Here is a 19,654-nt window from a genome sequence, read left to right as displayed (position 1 = left end):
TTGTAGACAAAGATAAAAATAATCAAATATGACTAGTAACAGTTTATTTGTCCAGTTTGGAATACACAATTTCACTATTTATTACATTTACAGAAAATGTGGTATATTTTGATGGTTATTATTATCTAGACCTGAAATGACTGCAGATATTTGTGTAATATCACACAGTCCTAGATCGACATACTATTTATGTGCTTGTGAAAACCTTTTTTAATGCCCAGAATGTCTGGTTAAAAGCGAAGGCACAGACATAAGGCCACATACTTGTACTTCACTCCTAAATTTTCTCAGTTTGAGCATATTTATTTTTCAGGCCTACATTTATTTAGTTTATCTCTAATATTTACCTTTTATCCATTCATATTTTGTACTTTATTAAAGTAGTAGAAAAGGATAAAAATAATCAAATATGACTAATAATATTTTATTTGTCCAGTTTGGAATTCAAAATTTCAGTATTTATTACATTTACAGAAAACATGGTATATTTTAATAGTTATTATGAAATGACTGCAGATATCTGTGTAATATCACACAGTCCAAGATAAACATACTATTTATATGCTTGTGAAAACCTTTTTTAGTGCCCAGAATGTCCCGTTAAAAGTGAAGGGCACACATATAAGGCCACATACTTGCACTTCACTCCTAAATTTTCTCAGTTGAGCCGTGTTTTTTTTAGAGGAACCTGAGTCTTTGTAACAGATTTCAAACTACATCAAATTTGGGAATTGGTGCAAATCGGCAACGGTAGGAGATAAATCCCTGATGTGCAGTATGTGAAGTAAACTGCTTGTTAGGGCGGGTGCTTTTTGCAGTGTGCATTATGGTTCCTGGGACTCATTCGCACCTCGTCGTCCATCTTAGACTTTCACGTACTTAACCTTCATGTGCCTGGCTAAAGATCATTCCTCCATGCCCTCGCTCACTGCCGAGGAGCATGACACATACATCTTTCTTCATCCTCATCTTTCCTGATCCTCTGATGGGAGGGATTTCCATCAGCACTTTGCCTCGCCACAGCTCTGCTTGGACTGGGATAATACCATTCACTTTACATTCTCTATTATTAATTCACCAGGGGCTCGCTAATGCAACAAGCAAGCTGCTGCCGGGGGGCCTGAGTGTATCTCAGAGAATATCGATCTTCTCTGTGTGATCTTAGCATGCACATTAGAGACACCGTATGACATGTGTGATGTTAGCGATAGGTTTTAAATGATTACCCAGTGACCATACTGTCACATCATTTACACATCATTTACAAAGTGTATGTTCTCGGCTGCTCAGTTTAACCTGTATCTGTCAGACTGAACACTGTGGGCTTTAAATCAGCAGCCAACAGTCACACATCTGACTCAGCTGCTTCAATCTGGATAAAAAACTGCTTGGATCTGAGCAATGGCACTATGGAATAAAAACAAATCAACTGGAAATGAAGCTGCTATATCAATATAGCAGAGGTGTCAAACATGCGGTTCAGGGGCCAAATCCAGCCCGCCAAAGGGTCCAGTCTGGCCCGTGGGATGAATTTGTGAAATGCAAAAATTACACTGAAGATATTAATCATTTTAGTTCAGGTTCCACACACAGACCAATTTAATCTCAAGGGGGTCGGATCAGTAAAATACTATCATAATAACCTATAAATACTTACAACTCCACATTTTTCTCTTTGTAAATAAAAACATTTTCTTAAAACAAACCATCATTTTACAAAAATGCGAATAACCTGAACAAATATGAACATTTTGACATGTTTGAAGTGCAAGTTTACCAATATTCTGCTTATTAGATGTTTTGTGTATATGTTGATCCACTATGATCTGTAAATTGTAATTTACATGTGTAAATGATAAACTGAGACATAATATTGTTAAAATTGCACTTAGTTTTCTTAAAAAATTTCAGTTTGTTCATGTTATTCACATTGTTTTAAAGGATAGATGGTAGATGTAAACATTTTCATCACATAATTTTACTTACTTAGAGGAAAGTTTGGAGTTGACATTATTTATACATTATTGTGTTATTATTTCTCTGGTCCAGCCCACTTCAGATCAGATTTGGCTTTAAGTGGCCCCTGAACTAAAATTAGTTTGACACCCCTGCTTTTGATTAAAAAAAATATCTACACAAGTCAGTACAGTTTGTCTTCTGATAGAGACTTTTAACTTTTTCCACTGATTGGTTTGGATTTCATCAGCAGCAGGCAGTGGTGGGAGAAGTATTTAGATCTTTTAAAGTAAAGTATCCTTAAATAAAAGTACTAATACTCCACTACAGGTAAATAATACGTATTCACAGTCTTAAACATATGTAGTAGCTTGTAGTCATCATTGTGTAGCAAAATAGTCTCTTTCAGCATCTATTATACACAACCTTTTCGATAAATTTTGTAGTAATATTGAGTTTTACTGCTGTTAAGCTCATCTTAAATAATTGGAAAGCTGTTGGTACTTTACCTACAGTACTGCATCATCATTTTATAAGATCATGATATATTTGTAGCATTTCAGAGCCGTGAGAACCACATATTTCTATAAAGTCAAGTCTTCATGAGCTCAGAAAAACAGCTGTGTTTTCATCATTGTGATTATATATTTTCCAGTGAATCCAACATGGTTTCTATATTTTGTTTAAATTTAAGAAGGGGGATAATTTTAAAGTGAGCCCAAAATGGAAACATTACATCCGTCTGTTAAAGTTTGTTAGATTTTTTTTAATATCGTTGGGTAAAAATCCCAGTTACCTTTAAGCATATTGTCATTCAAGTGGTTTTAGAGGAAACACGAACCAATTTCTGTAGACTGGAGATGTAATTTTCCCTAATCAGAGGCATTTTCAGATAGGTAGGGTGGTGAAATACATGATTGATAGTTATAATTACCATTTGCTGATGAGATTCCATAAGAAGTGACCTGGATGTGACTCTACACTCTTGGCCAAAAGTTTTGGGACTGATAAAGTTTTGTTTTTGCAAAATTTGCTACTTCATTTTTATTAATTTTTTTCATGTATATTGAAGCACAATTAGAAGCATTGTATATATAGGTTTTGAATAAATTTAATGGCAAATAAATCACATTTAAGCAAAGAATTTATTTCTGTTATTCCCTAAACATTTGACCATGAGTGTACTCTGTTTTTCAAGCTTTTTCATTATGAGATAAAATGACAGAAGGTAATCTATCTTTACATCTAATATTCATTCTGAGAAGTTATAAAAGCTGTCATATAAATGTAGTGGAGTAAAGAGTGTAATACTTGCCTCTGAGATATAGTGGAGTAGAAAATAAAACTGCATAAAATGGTAATAATACTCAAATGAGGTACAAGTAGCTCAAATTTAATTAGTTATGTTTCATCACTGGCACTGGGATGCCACAAAAGAGCCAAAAGGACAGCGAATATTGGGACTATTGGACGCCTAGTAATGCTATTGCATATTAATAATGTCAGATGTCAGTGTTGGATTTCAAGCTCATTCTCGTTCCACCAATTGGCCAAAAAATATCAGCAATTGCAGAAAAAGAAATAATATGTATTTAACCAGAGTCAGTATTTATTCCATAATGTCATCTTATAAAGTTGTTCTCCCATGTGGTGCAGGTTAAATCCGACTTGTTAGCTTCAGGTAGCTGTCATATTGGCAGATACAGATGGAAGGTCCTGTATGACTGACAGCTGCCATTTATTCTCCATGCATGTCTCCGGGGTTCGTTCTGCCATCCATTTGATCGACTGCTTGCGGCAAAGAAAAACGAACCACAGCAGATCATTGAACGCTGAATGTGTGGATCTGTGTCATCTCACTACAATAGTCACTCAAGTGGTGCTTTTCATATTTAATGCTGCGAACTGCAATGCCTTTTGTAGATGTTAGCATTTGTAGGGTTGGATGTCAATGTTTATTTTGTTATTTTGCTACAATTATATTTTTTATTCTGTAGAAAACTTCATTTAGGGGCTGTTTCCTTAGCATTTTGCTCTTTTTTTCCCCTTTTACTTTAATGTTTTGGTTGAGATTGCAAAGTTCTAGCAGTTTACAAGTGCCTGTCATGATTACATCTTGATTTGTGTGCTACTTCAATCATATGCCAGCTACAAAAATAACAGGCACATCTAGCTTTCAATCACCCCAGTTTTTTTTTTTGTTATGTTTTGTTTTGTTTTTCTTTTAAATTCCTGTAATTCATTGTGGAGCCTGGGCTTTAACTCACCCAGCTGTCTGCTACCAACCAAAATATACAGAGTCTGTTTTCATTAATAGAAACTATTATGCTGTTGTCATTTGATGCAAACGTATGCTTTATTTTGTTTGTGTGTGTGAAGCATCCATAAATGTGCTGTACCTTGTTTTACCACTGTTTTCCCCCAAGTAGATCGCAACAAGGTGTGACCAGGTGGGGAACCCCCCTATGCCGCCCCAACCCACTCATCCTGACCCCCCCCCCCCCCCTTCCCCTCAAACCCTAACCCATACTGTACCTTCCCCCGACCCCTTCCAACCCAGCCTCTTCTAACTGCCATTCTTCTTATGCGTAGATGAGCTTCCTGTATAACATATCAAACTCATACTACATAGAATCCAGTTCCTTTTTAACACAACAGTAACATCTGTCTGACAGCTTTCAAATGAAACCTGCCTCTACCTACCAAAATGCTGAAGGTTGGAGCACTTTATGTCTAAATTTGCTCTTTTGGGATTCATTTTGCATCGGTGAACAAAACATCCAAAGCAATTCTTTTTAGAATTAAACGCGTTTTTGACTAAAATTGTTAATTTTCGTGCACAACCTTCAGTTCCTCTTTTCTCTACTTGAGTAATGTCAGTAGTTTGCACTGCAGTGAAAGCATGTAGTCCACCAGTACACAGTCTGTGTTTATCATCAGGATGACAGACCAGAAGCAAAACTATGAAAAGGTGAAGGAATGACTTTGTTTCCACAGATTTTTATGAATAATAACTGTTTTTGTTGAGTAAAGAAGCGTGGAAATACAGTAGCAAACTCATAATATAGGACTGAATATGACTGGAGGGAGATGTTCTCAACTGATATAAAGACTCACTAAGACTTCAAATGGCTTTAGTTTATATGCTCTGGTTTAAATTGTCTAACTTTTTTAAATATACAGTACTGTACAGTACAGTACTGTTCCACCTTTATTTTTCAGGGTTGAAATGAACATACATATTTATTTCTCATTCTCTTTTCTTTAGATACAAGAAGAAAATACAGAAAAGATGTGCACAGCCTTAAAAGACACAAAAACTGAACTAAATGAGTTGTAAAGTCACTATTTAGTGTGACCTCTGACCCCATGACAAGAAGCAGCACAAACAATGAGAAACATCTGAAGTGTGTTGAATGAAACCTGGTATAAAACATCAGAAAATTAAGGCTATAAATCTCATTTTGTGTGAACAAAAGGGTTAAAGACATGTTAAATACAAGAGGATTTCACGCTAAATACGACCATTTTGGTTCATAGAAGCTGTTTTTGCATACATCACATATATTCCAATTGGATCTTTAGAATCAGAATACTTTATTAATCCTGGGGGAAATTATTGTGCGTTACAGGTATAGTAAAAATTAGCAGGAAAGAAATTATCAACACAACAAAAAAGACAAAAAAAAACAAAAAACAAAAAAAAAACCAACAAAAAAAAACAAACAAACAAACAAAAATATATATATATATATACACACACACACACACACACACACACATAAAGTTCTAAATGTGCAAACGTGTATATATAGCTCTGAATATATAATATGTACATATTTACATATTATAACACTATATTAAGACACAATCAGAGCAGCAATTCGTACAATATGTACTAGACAATATATTATCAATATGATAATTAAAGAAATATACTTAATACATAGCGTAAAACAGAGACATACAAATGCATATGCGTGGTCATTATAACTTTACTAAACCAACAAACATAATGTTGGACCAGGACTTTTACACAGTACTGTACATGTACGAGAGTCAGTGGTGGCTGTAATCATCCCCCATTGAGAAGAAAGAGCAAAATCCATAGTCTAGGAATCCTAGACTAATAGAGACGCAAAGTCCTGCCCATTTCCATCGTGTCTGAACATGCATTTCTGCTTTATAAATATCTTTTCAGTGAATCTCTGATCTGAGACATAATCACAAGTCAAAAGCCCCATTCATACAAGACTAATATTATCTGTGAACCTCTGACAATATGTGAGAATTGTGGAGGTCATCTGGAATCTTAATCCTGTGTGAATCAGCCTTTGTAGTAAAAGCTGTGGATCTCTGGTGATTTGAAAATTATCCTCTCATGTCTAAATGTCCGCTTTTTACTCAAATTCATTGACATTATTCTTCAGTTCTGATGTCAAGAGCAAGTTCACCACATACATATAAATGTTGAAAGATAGAAAGATGTTCCTTATTGCAGCTGTCGTGTTTGTCGTCTATCCATCTTTTCAGATTTTGCTCTTCTAAAACATTCGAGATCTTTCACATCCATTACATCTTGTAACATATAGGAATACACATACATTATATAGGCTGAATAACTGCACAGAGGGGACAAAGAATGTTGCATCTCTCACCAAATTACAGAGATGTCTGCGTTTACTCAAATATTGTAGGTCATATGTGATGGAAGGTTGCTGATTTGTGTGTGATTAAGATCACAAACGACATTCACATTTATTACAGATCACCAGAGGTTCACAGGTAATACTAGTCAAGTGTAAATAGGGCTTAAGACTAGCTAATTTCACTTTCTACAAAAAGATTGAGTAGCTCCATAATGTGCAGTTTTACACGTGTATGTTCATAAAACTACACGAAAAATACCAAAAGTTTAGTCAAGAAAGAAGACATTGTTAAACTTTGTTCAATACAGATCCTAGTGTTCTATTTACTGACTGAGCTGAACACTGATAGGTGCTGTAAAATGTCACGTTTTCATCTAATGCAGGGGTATCAAACTAATTTTCATTAAGGTTCCACATTCAGCCCAATTTGATCTCAAGTGGGTCGGACCAGTAAAATAACAGCATAATAATCTATAAATAATGACAACTCCAAACTTTTCTCGTTGTTTTAGTAAGTAATTATGAAAATATTTGCATTTACAAACTATCAGAACAAAAAAAAATGTGAATAACCTGAAAACATTGACATTTCTTAAGAAAAATTAATGCAGTTTTAGCAATATTATGCCTCAGCTTATCATTTATACATGTACATTACATGCCAGCTCTGCAAAGGCACAAAACAGTTAATAACAGGCAGAATATTGTTAAAATTACACTTATTTTTCTTTAGACATTTCAGGTTCATATTTGTTCAGGTTATTCACATTTTATTGTTTAAGGATAGTTTGTTAATGTAAATGTTCATAATTTTTTTTTGCACTAAAACAGAGAAAAAAATTGGAGTTTTCATTATTTATAGGCATAATGTTTTTTTTTTTTTTCACATTAAACTAAGAAGAAAATTATCTATAGATTATTAAGTTATGTTTTTACTTCAGATCATATTGGTCTGTATGTGGAACCTGAACTAAAACGAGCTCAACACCCTTGACTGTTAATATCTTCAGTGTAATTTTTGCATGTCCAAAATTCATTCCATGGGCCGGAGTAAAGCCTTTGGCGGCCCAGTTTTGGTCCACTGGCCACAGGTTTGACACCCCTGATCTAATGTCAAACCGAGATATCCAAAGTGATCAGTATATGACAGCACAATTGAGCCAAAATGAAAAATAACTGATTCTCTCCATTGATTTTTGTCAAATATTTGTATTTTCTTTTGATTTACCTCTAGTTTCCATTACTTCCATTATGAAGTCGTCTTTCAGAAAAATTACAGCCACTGGTATGACTCTGTGAACGTATCTATGACACATTAACCCATAAAGACCCAGTGCTACTTTTGTGGCAGTTCCCAAGTGAATTTTTCTCTATATTTAACCTTTCTTAAGTGATTTATGACCATTTATTATAATATCCTCTGTATTTTGCATTTTTTCAGTGAAAATCAGGTATTTTCCTATATTTAATTCACTGATCATGTAGATGTTCATAAAAGTTCAGATTAAAGTTGAGGCTTATTATATCAGAAACAGAGAGAGCTGGCAAAAAAGGGACTTTTTTCAGCAAATGTATCAACAGAATATAAAAACAAGCGTCTCCATCCACTGCCATTTATCACTTATTATTTTGTCATGTTACTTGGTTTTTGTTTTTTGTTTTTCATTTATTATTCAGTTTTGTTCATTTTGTTAATTAATTTGGCTCTTTTTGTTCATTTTGTTCCTTATTTTATCCTGTTTTTTACTTTATTGTCGTAACTTTTTTGCTTATTTATGGGTCTATCCGTACTAATCTGCATTACATTTTGGTGTCCCCGATACGCGGTAACATGTACAAAATACATGTTACCATGTAACGGGGTCACCAAAATGTAATGCAGATTAGTACGGATTTGTAGGGGTTTTTTTGGTTTGTTTTTGTTCATTTTATTTATTAATATATATAAAAAACAAATGTGTCCATCCACTGTCATTGATCCAACTCCGTGAGTTTTAGTGCTGAATCAATGTTGTAGAAGATGACAGTGTTTCCATGGTAACTATGGAGCCTCTGAACGTCCACATAGGTCATATCTGATGACCCTGAAAAGATGTCAAACTGCATTTTACACCAATTATTTACATGCATTGATAGGATTAGTGGATCAACAGGTATTAAACAGTTTAGATCAGGAGATGTTTTTGGTTGACAGTGAATGCTTGGGTCTTTATGGGTTAACAAATAGCATTTAGACAGATTTGCCCAAACCTGAGCATATCCTTGAAGCTGTTTTGTTATTGTGCAGGGTTGCTGAGTAGTGTAATCAATACTCTTGTCGAATAAAGACTCGGATGTAAAAATAGAGCAGTGCAGAGATAGTAGAAGAGGGATTTGGGTTTCACGTCCCACCTCTCTGTTCTCGTTCCAGGAAAATGATGAACAGTTCTGAGCCAGATGTCCTCATTATCATTTGAACCCTTGCAACCTCCCTCGGCGACACGTTTTTGTCACATTTTAGCCCCTGAACCAAATCCAAACTGGCTCCGACTGCTGTTTTCTTCAATATTTCCATGCAGGTCGAGGTGTATTCTTTGAAAGCTATCAGAATATCTATGTAGTTCCCCCTCAAATCTCATTGTGGCTGTGTGAGTGTGTGGTCTACGAATCCTCTTGGCCTCACGTCACTGTGAACGCATGCTAGGCTAATGTGCATCAGAGCATGGACGTAGTTGCATGGACTAGGAGGGTCTGACAGGGTTGCAGAGTTTCCACTTCCTTAGAAAAGCGAGACGTGGATAACAATAAGTGCAAACATAATATGGTGAGTTCGGTCTACATTTATGAATACTGGTTAGAGGAAGCCTCATCTGCACCGTTGGAGATTTTCTGGGTCTTGCATGTACACTATGTGGACAAAAGTATGTGGACACATTGAATTCAGGTGTTTCTTTTCTAACAGGGGTCTGGGATACAAAACAATAATTACAAATGTCATAACATAGTTTTATATTGTGATAAATATCATTGCATTGGCTTCCAAAATGCCTCAGAGATGGTTTTTACTTAATTTCTGTCAATGTCGGTTTTTTAAAAAATATATATCCGTGACTATGATTTTAAATGTTCTACCTCTAAATTTCTATAATGTTTTTCATGCTCTGACTATAAATGATAATTTTCTACATAAATAACCATCTGCTTTCTTCACATCTCACTTAGGAGGTAAAATCTCCCATTAAACTTCAAGGAAATATTAATGTTTAAAAATTATATGGACAGAAATATTGGGACATATCGTGGCTGCAGCTCCTAAGATGTCCCTTTTTTATGCTGATTTGAGATATGAATGTCAATATTTTATGTTTTCTTTTTTTTTTTTTTGCTCAAATCAGCATAAACGGGACATCTTACAGCTGTAGCCATGATGTGTCCTAATATTTTTTGTCCATATAGTTTATAAACATCAATATTTCCTTAAAGTTTAATGGGAGATTTTTCTTCCTTAGTGAGATGTGAAGAAAATAGATGGTTAGTTGTGGTAGAAAATTATTATTCACAGTCAGAGCAAGAAAAATATTTTAGATATTTAGAGGTAGAACATTTAAAATCATAATCATGGATAAAAAAAAAGAAAACTAAAATCAATGTTGAGAGAAATGAAGTAAAAAATAATCTGAGGCATTTTGAAAGCAAAAATAACAATTTAAACCAAACTAACCAATGCAATGATATTTATCACAATACAAAATTATATTCTGACATTTGTCATTATTGTTTTGTATCCCAGACCCCTGTTAGAAAAGAAACACCTGAATTCACCATGTCCCAATACTTTTGTCCATATAGTGTATAAAATGTGTGAGCATCAGCAGTTGAAATGTGCTTTCGGTTGACATGGTGTCTTAACAGTTGATGCTACAAAAGTGTTGCAGTTTGATGCTCAGTCCAAGACACTGAACACCACTCTGCGTAGTAAAAGACAGACACTGTGGTTTGAAGTACCCTCTCAAATGTTGTTTTTTTATTTTTTTACTCTTTACACAACTACTTCTGACAGCAGCTTTGTTTGAACCAACTACAGCCACTTTAGTTTTCAACAGACGTTGCACAACACATCACACACTGCTGTCAGTTGTTGTCTTGTATAATCCTTAAAGATACAAACCAGTCTCACAGAAACTACATTTCTAACAATTTCTACCAATGCCAGTGCTTTACATTACAAGTGATACGTTTGTTTGCATCAAGGGAGTTGGGATGGATTATGGAAAAACAAAAATCCTCCTGTGGATTTTAAGGTTTAGGTATAAACAGGCTTCAGTTGGGGTTGGGATGAGATGGTGGTTTGGTTTAAGTATTAGGAAATAACTTGTTCACTTAAATACAATGCTTTTAATCCCATTTTTAATCCCTAAAATATCCCTGTTTTACAGATTATCTTTTTTTTTTTTCCTTTCTTGTTCATCATCTTGTTTTTTCTTCAACTTCTTCATAATCTTTTTTATTCAAGCCATTTTCTAACAACATTTTCGGAATATATTTCTGAATCTATATTTTCATGTATTCTCCTCTTTTCCTTATTTTTATTGTCTTTTTTTCATGTCTTAGGTATTTTTTCATATTTATTTTTCTGTTCATTATGATTATTGGTATTATTTTTCTTGTTTTCAAAATATGTTTTTATAATTATTTTTTATCTGTTTCTCAAACCTTTTCAGATGGATGAACTGATGGTTGTGATGGCACAATTTTTCACCTACATTTATTCATTTATTTATTTATAGACAGAACCACTGTTTTAAAGTTAAGATATGCTTGACATTGGGAGGAACCTTTTTTCTTACTAAACTAAATCTTACTAAATCTCTTGTAATTTTCTAATACCTTTGCTCTCTAATATCATATCCTTGGTATCTTTTCCTAACCCTAATCAACTAGTGACTAAATCTAAACATTAAAAAAACAACATTTAATACTAAATATTTTAAACCAAGTCAGTATAAAACAAACAAAATGCAGTGTTTTGTCTCTCAGTGTTTGATTATTTTGCTGAAATAAAACATAACGCAGGTGGCATTATACTTGCACCAAAACATACTTAATTTAGTTTTACAGCTGAGCTGTTATCTCATTCTGCTGCTCGTAACCGTAGCGTCGGAACAGGTCGTAAATCCTGTGGCGTGTGACGTAAAAGTATTCAGATCGCTCCATTTTGCTGCCCAAGCGGAGCATAAATAACCCGACGTATGGCAGAGACAGACAATAAACAGGAACAGTTCACTGATCGGCCGAGGGCAGCTGTGCTTTGTCATCGTTCATCTCGTTGGCTTTATGTTTTATGTCACTTTATGGCATGATAGACAGATGTTTACAGGACGGTTAAGACAGTAGTCAGAATGCACAGTCTGCAGGAATTAGTCCATGTGAACAGTGGATAAAAACCCTACAGATCTATTGACTGGGTTTTCATTGGTATGTTCTTAACATTACATGTAACAGGTAGAGACCTTTTTGTTTTGCTTGGTTGCTCTTTATTTTCTTTGGCAGAAAGATGCAACATCTCTAACACACTCTGTCTATTAATTTAAAGGGTTTTACTGTAGTACTGACACTTAAACCAACCAAAATCACCAACGAATTAACACTAGACACTTTTCTATGTTGTTTGTGTAAGAAAGTTGGAAACACTAACAACAAAAAGTATGAAATCTATTTGCATTCATATCAGCATATTTTCTGTTTGTTGAAAACATAGATGCATGTGTGGGTGGTTTGGGGCCCTCCCTTGAGGAAATTCATTTTTCACTCATTTTGGACCATTATATTACCATATTTATGCATAAAAATCAGTAGTGCAGCTCGTAGACAGCACCCAAAAAGCTGAAAAATATGACCTGGCAAAGTCCACAGTGGACCATCTGCAACCGTTGTATCTGTGCAAACCAGTCAGGTCAGTTTTGGTGCTATACACACTAACCGTGCTGTGATTTATTTTTAAGTGTTGTCCAGAATGGCTGGGTGCTGCACCTAAGACTTATAATAGGAGAGAAAAACCCTGCTGACCATGAGTTTATATTGGCTCTTTGGTTTGGTTTGACCACTGTTGTTCTTGCCTGTTCCTCTCTCCAGACTCATACATATCACATTTTGTTTATTCCATCATATAGAATAGAATAGAATAGAATAGAATAGAATAGAATAGAATAGAATAGAATAGAATAGGCTTTATTGTCATTACACAACACAATAAAATACAGACATATATTTAAAAAAAAAAAATATATATATATATATATAAATAGTGTGCAATAAAAATATGTGCAAAATAGAGATATACTGTATAATAGGGTACATTTAAAAAAAAAAAAAAAAAATGACAGTAGTATAAAAAAAAATGAAGTGGCTACTGACACAATACTGTTTCGCAAAATATCTGTTTGTCTGTTGCCACTAAGCCAATCAGCGTCCTCATTGTATTTTGCGTAGACTGGTAATTTGTCGCATCCTGAAAAGTATCAAGGCAATTTTCAAACGACAGGGGGGCAGCAGGTACCGAGCCAGGGGTGCCGGTAGGTAAAATCCGACATTGATTTAAATCTGTCACTGGGACAACGTTCAGAGTGCAGAATTCAGAGCACAGCACTCAAATAAATAAATAACTTGTTTTGACAGTGGCTCAAAATAACACTATGTCTTATAATCTTCATATGCTGCGTCAGCTGATAGTTTACATTATAGCTCTGTTAGCTTAGCTCTGTTTTTAGCAGAAAGCAGCCACAGTAAAACCACAAAGCACCTCTGTTTCCTGTATGGTTTGTGTTGTCAGTAGCTGCACCAAAGATCTGTTTGGAATCCAACAAATAAGGTCAGAAGTGTCACAGTTTATTCTGGACTGTGGATCAAACAGCAACTTAACAAAGATAATAACATCCCATAATAACTTTATACCTTCATAAGCCTCAGAATCAAACTCACCTGTGTAAAAGAAACACTGCCATTTCAGCATCAAACTCCATTCTTTACATTTACAGCTGTGTCCAGTGGAGAAAACAATATGGCTTCTAGCTTTAATCAGTCTCTTTCTTTGTCTCTATAAGTTGTTTCTCATCCACCTGAGTGACTCACTACACTACCAGTGGTCACAAAAATCCCCATACCTGTCAGTGTAATATAAATTTAATTCATATCTCATGGCATCTTTGACTTCACAGCTCTTTATTCTCAGGGTTTTTTTAATACTTGGAAGTTGAAATACTACACATAGCCCCATAATCTCTACAAAAACAACACTCTTTTCCATTTAACATAATGTTTTAACTTCTGCAGATTTAATATTCTCTAGTATTTTACTCCTACACCCACTAATCCTGAGTGGAAATAATTAAAGTTTGCTATAGGATTTATAGCTAAACTGTGAACTAAGTAATATTTAATTAAAAACTTGCTGTTCTGCCTGTGCTTTAATACCTTCTTATAATCCCTTACTTTATTTACTTGTTGAGTTTTAAACCTCATGTTTTTTTAAGCTTTTAATATAAGATAGGACGACCTGTCTGAACATTCACTTTTACTTTATCCTCAGAAATGTGTTTCTTATCTTGGTTTTCAGCCGTCTTTGGTGCTTATTCAGCACTGGAACATCAGGAGCCATAGGCCACACTCCTTTAACTTTAATACAGCTTTTGAAGAACTCTTGATATGACAGGATTTTTGGCTTATCCTTCCTCTGAGGTTTTTTGTCATTTCTCTTTTAAGATTTTCTCATCTATGTCTTAGATGTTTTACACCATCTATGTTCACTCCAGCGCTGCTCTGTAGTCTCATCATGTTCCCTATTTCACCATGAACTTTTAAAATAAGATTGTTGGGAAAGTACTTGAAGGTCTATCTGATGAATATTAAGCTTCCAGTATCTGGGCGAGCATATTAGGCACACTTTGCACGTCATGTTATAAAAGGTCATGTTATTTTTCACAATTTGTTTTAGGTCAGAATTTAAAAGTTGTTTATTTTTGCATGATTTTTAAAATTCTGACCCAGCCACTAAAATCAGCACACTGTAAACAATAGAAAATTGCTACACTACCACCCTTCTCTGAAGTGAGTAAGAAATGCACATTTTAGGACATTTGACCTGACACAGAAAATAAAAATGTATATTAACCAATGTTGCTGGTAATCATTGACATATGCCTGGATTAAAAAAAAAAAAAAAAAAAAAAAAAAATCAAATTTTTTGTAGTATATTGGAAAAAAAGCAACCAATGTTTTTGTGTTTTTTTTTTTCCATCAAAAAATATTAGGTTAGATTAGATTAGATTAGATTAGAAAGAACTGAACTGATTCTTGATTGAGGTTCCAAAAGCAGCACATCACCGAGCATACACACAACACACACCACAAGAGAAAAGCAATACAATAACATAACTATAAAAAAAAAAACTATTAAAAACAGTAATGGAAAACAAATGGAATTGCATATTAAAAAGTACTAGCAGAAGCAAGTGGCAAAGTAATAATAATACTAATAATAAATAGCTTATTATGTTAAAATAGGGTTTGTTTACATAAAAACATGGTATTTAAAGGCTTAAAAATATGACACTTATTGAGTATTTGATATTTTTATTTATGGCTCAAGTTGATGAAATACAAAAAATTATAAATAAGTTAAAAACATTGGCATTACTACAGTACGGCACAGATTACGCACTTGTGGTGGTTAGGAAGGGTCTCTCCGGATACCAAGGATTAAAGGAAAACACTATCTTTCTTCAACTACAGTAAGCTCCTGGAATTGTTTGCACTTTGACCTGTATCTCCTCTTGTCTGCGAGTTACAAGAACATTGAAACATCATTAACTGTTTAATACCAGATCTGTATCATGAAGACCTTTGTCCTTTGAAGAAGTCTTGATGATAAAGATCCCTGATGCACAGTACTAAATGTGGACGTCTGCATGGAGAACAGTGTGTTGACATGTCTCTACACAAAAGGACCCAAGACGCCTTTCTGTGAATTAACAGTTTGACTGCATGTTCAAATGAGATTTCAGACTGACTCATTCATGTAAAACCAGGATTATGTGATTCATACTGTCCAACGGTAGGCGATGCATGCTGATGCGTGAGACTGCCGAGTGTGTGCTGCTCAGGAATAACTGTACTTACACTCATGAATTCCCTCCTCTCCCAGGCATTTGGAAGACAGAAACTATTAGTCAGCTTTTTTTTTGCCTCAGATATAACATATTTCATTCACTTTCAACAGGAAATGTGTGATTATTTTACTGACTATACACTACTTTAGTATAATACACCACTTCAGCTGCATTAAATCTACTAACCATTGCAAAACATTTAAAGATTTAGAGGAATTTAGGGTAATGTAATTGATGTTTAATAACTTAAAAAAAAAAAAGTTGTGTTTTGTCTTAGAATGACCTGTTAAATCTAAATAAGGTTCCAGACTGCTGTCTGAACACAGTAAAGTTCACATTAAAGTTAATTTATTCTTAACCAAAAGACCACATGACTGGCACCAGAGAGGCTTTCATATTTTTTACAGTCACCAAAGGGGAGGGTGAGGTGAGGGTTATTTAGTTGGTTGCAATATGAAGTTTCACCACTAGATGGCTTGATATCCTCTTGAGACCCAGGAAAGTAAAAGTTTTACCTTTTTTACATTAAACTATTGTCTTGATTGGAAACTGCGTAATGCAACCGTTTTTTCAGATACATTTTTAAAATTATTTTTATTTATTGATTGATTTTTTTTTTTTTAATGGAATGTCCTTTGCTACAGACAGCATTTTTTAACCCATAAAGACCCAAACAGCCACTAGCAACCATAACCATCTACTGATCTGAACTGTTTAATACCTGCTGATCCACTAATCCTATCAATACATGGAAATAATTGGTGTAAAATACAGATATTCATCTTTTTCATGGTCATCAGATATGACCCATTTGGACGTTCAGAGACTGTAGTTACCGTGGAAACACCGTCGTCTTCTACAACATTGATTCACCAGTAAAACCCATGGAGTTGGATCAATGACAGTGAATGGAGACACTGGGTTTATGTTCAATTAATGTTTCTATTACCTACATATTTACTTTTTCTTCAGTTTTCTCAGTTTTTGATATAATAACCTTCAACTTTAATCTGACCTTTTATGAACATGTACATGATCAGTGAATCAAATATAGGAAAGTACCTGATTTATGCTGAAAAAACACAAAATATAGAGGATAATATTATAATAAATGGTGATCGATCACTTAAGACGAGATATGGAGAAAAAAATATTTTGGAACTGCCACAAAAGTAGCACTGGGTCTTTATGGGTTAAGTAAAACTGTCAATCTTTTGTCTCCTATCGAGGACAAAAATGCATGGCTGGGTCTCAGGAGGATATCCTGAATAAATACTAGTATTCTGTATAATTAATTGCTACATGCTGTTTGTGAAGCCTGTGATGTTTACAACAGAAACTGGCAGATTAATTTAGTGATGCACGATTTGATACTGGTGTCGGTCTAATATAGACCCAAACAGCTCAATAGTGACACTGGCTCTGAGTTATAGGTTGATCTAGTCAACAGTAGCTTTTATGTGCAAAATTTATTTTTTAAAAACTTTAAAATTTAGTCTGTTTAAATATAGATATATGAATGTATAGATATACTTTTTACAAAGGCATGGTTTAAGTATAATAGTTTATTTTGGGGTACCTGATAGTAACCAGGAAACAGTCAATTAAAACAGTAAAACCCTTTTGACTGGACTTTCATTTGTAATGCTTTGTTAAAATGGTATTACAGTACCAAAGTTGCCTAATTAACTGTTTTTTGTCCCCAGTACTTTTTATTGACGAAAAATAGAACACTTCCAATCACAGAATTACAATTTACCTTTCCTTTTTTTTCAAGTATAAACATATATACATTGAGACACATTTACATTTATACGTATATAGTATATGCATATACGCATGCATACAAAACAACAGATGAAAGAGCACTCTAATTAGAGTGTTGCAAAAAAAAAAAAAAACATAAGTTAAATGATAATTAACATTATTAAAATCTCTTTAGGAAAGGGAAGTATTTTATTCTTGTATCTGCAGATTATCATACCTCAAATCAAACAAGACTGGATTTAATTATCTTTTCTTTCATAAGGTCGAGTTAATCATTAACTCTTTCAGTGCCATGGGCCGATTAAATCGGCTTTACGAATACAACCTTTAAAGTGCCACGGGCCGATCAGATCGGCTTTGGAGAACATGCCATATTTGTGTACAAACAAACCATCCAACCCTATTTCTTTCTCACATTTCGATGACGTTCTTTCAAATCTTCTTGCAAATTACGATCAATAATACATCGGCTGCGTCCGGTGCGTTTTGAATCTAAGTAGCAATCGGTCGGATGTTACCGAGCGGTTTTTGACCAAGGAAGAGCTCGCGTTTCGTTTTCTGCTTGGGAAATTTTATGAATGAATTTATGAATGAAATCATATGCAAATTAGATGGCCATTGTGTAGTAATATCGTAAACACAGCGATCTGTCAAAACAGTCCCATCTGCTAGAAAATTAGTTCTGATGACGATTCAGACTTCGATTATAAAAACGACGCGGAATACTGAAGAACGGCCAAATTCTGTGGCACTTTTAAGGCTTATTAGCCCCTTAACTGTCTGGCACCGAAAGAGTTAATTAACACATTCTCTCTCTTGGTTTCATCTGTACATAAACAAAGTTCTCTGACATATAGCATAACATCTTAGGTGCTGCAGATTTAGTATTCTGTTATACGAATAAAGCCAATATTTTAGTCAAACTGTGCATTCGTATCCTCCTTCTACACTCACTAATCCTGCTGAGTGAAACCAGTTAAACTCTGACATTTCCCACAGTGCCTGGTGGATTACAAGCTGATTTTTCCCACACATATCCAGTCAACACTAGAATGTCTAACAAATAGCATCATGCATGAAGCAGGACGTGATGGTTAATAATGTTTCCTGTAGACTTGTGTTTCTCCTGGATGTGTTCGCTGATATTCAGAGTCACTTGTGTTGCCTCATTAGCACCTGATAAACAACATCTAGCAAAGTGTGAGGACGTCATGCTAGAGTTTAGTCTGAATACCAGATACATGCCCTGAACATGCCATTGTGTCGGTTATACAGGAAGAGCTTTGATGAACTGGGTGTTTTTCTCTGCAGATATGTTTGCGTAGTCTGACTGTGTTTTGCTTTGTGCAGGGGGACCAAAGGCAAAGACATCAGCACAATCAAGTCTCTGAGGGTTCTGCGAGTTCTCCGGCCTCTCAAGACCATCAAACGCCTGCCAAAACTCAAGGTTCTGCTCCGGCTCTGCCTTGTGTTTTCTTTTGCTAAATTATTGTTTAGTCGTGTTGCCGGGGCTCAGCTGTGGTTAAGGTGGGCAATCTCCACAGTGTGTTTACAAAGGAGGTTTAGTGTGAGCAGCATGTCAGCAGCTTCAGTCCTTTGGCTATGGGCGTTTCAACACAATAAAATGTTGGCATTGGACATTTTTCCAAACCACGCATGCATATAATCTCAGTTTAATTTGTTGATACTTTTTTTTTTTTGCACTTTCTCAATATGTAGAAGGTGGTTAGGCTGGATTGTGGGTAAACAAAATCTAGGACATTCCAACTAGTGACTGGAGTTTGTATGATGATTATAGGCTCTGGTTAAGAATGTGCTTTTGTTTTACATGTTTATTTATACATAAATATCCTCAAGTCATTTTTATCTACATTTTTGCAGACTCTTATTACACTTAGCAACATAACAAATGAATAATTCTGAAATCCTCCACTTTGTTTATAGAAAAATAATCAGGTAAACCAACTGATTTGTTTTATGTTCTGTTGGTTTTTCACCACAACAATTATCTCTTAAGGTGGAAATATGTACCAGTAATATTTGTGATGATATGATATTTTTAACAAGGTTTTAGCAGCAGATAGAATGTGCTTGTGCATTTAATGTGGTGAAAATCTATCTATCTATCTATCTATCTAT

At 34.6% G+C, this 19,654-nt stretch overlaps 1 protein-coding gene across 1 annotated transcript in view; it reads left to right on the top strand.

The window, feature by feature from the left end:
- The window catches only part of cacna1ba (calcium channel, voltage-dependent, N type, alpha 1B subunit, a), a 243,832-nt gene that overhangs the window by 169,371 nt on the left and 54,807 nt on the right, over nt 1-19,654 (top strand). The window contains exons 26-27 of the mRNA XM_030143711.1: nt 4,386-4,406; nt 18,866-18,962. Coding sequence (XP_029999571.1) covers nt 4,386-4,406; nt 18,866-18,962 — 118 coding nt within the window. The remainder of the gene's footprint in view (nt 1-4,385; nt 4,407-18,865; nt 18,963-19,654) is intronic.

Source organism: Sphaeramia orbicularis, chromosome 9 (genome assembly GCF_902148855.1).
Source record: "Sphaeramia orbicularis chromosome 9, fSphaOr1.1, whole genome shotgun sequence".
Classification (NCBI taxonomy): Eukaryota; Metazoa; Chordata; class Actinopteri; order Kurtiformes; family Apogonidae; genus Sphaeramia; species Sphaeramia orbicularis.
Note: the sequence above shows the minus strand (reverse complement) of the source record. Positions and strands in the feature narration are given on the sequence as shown.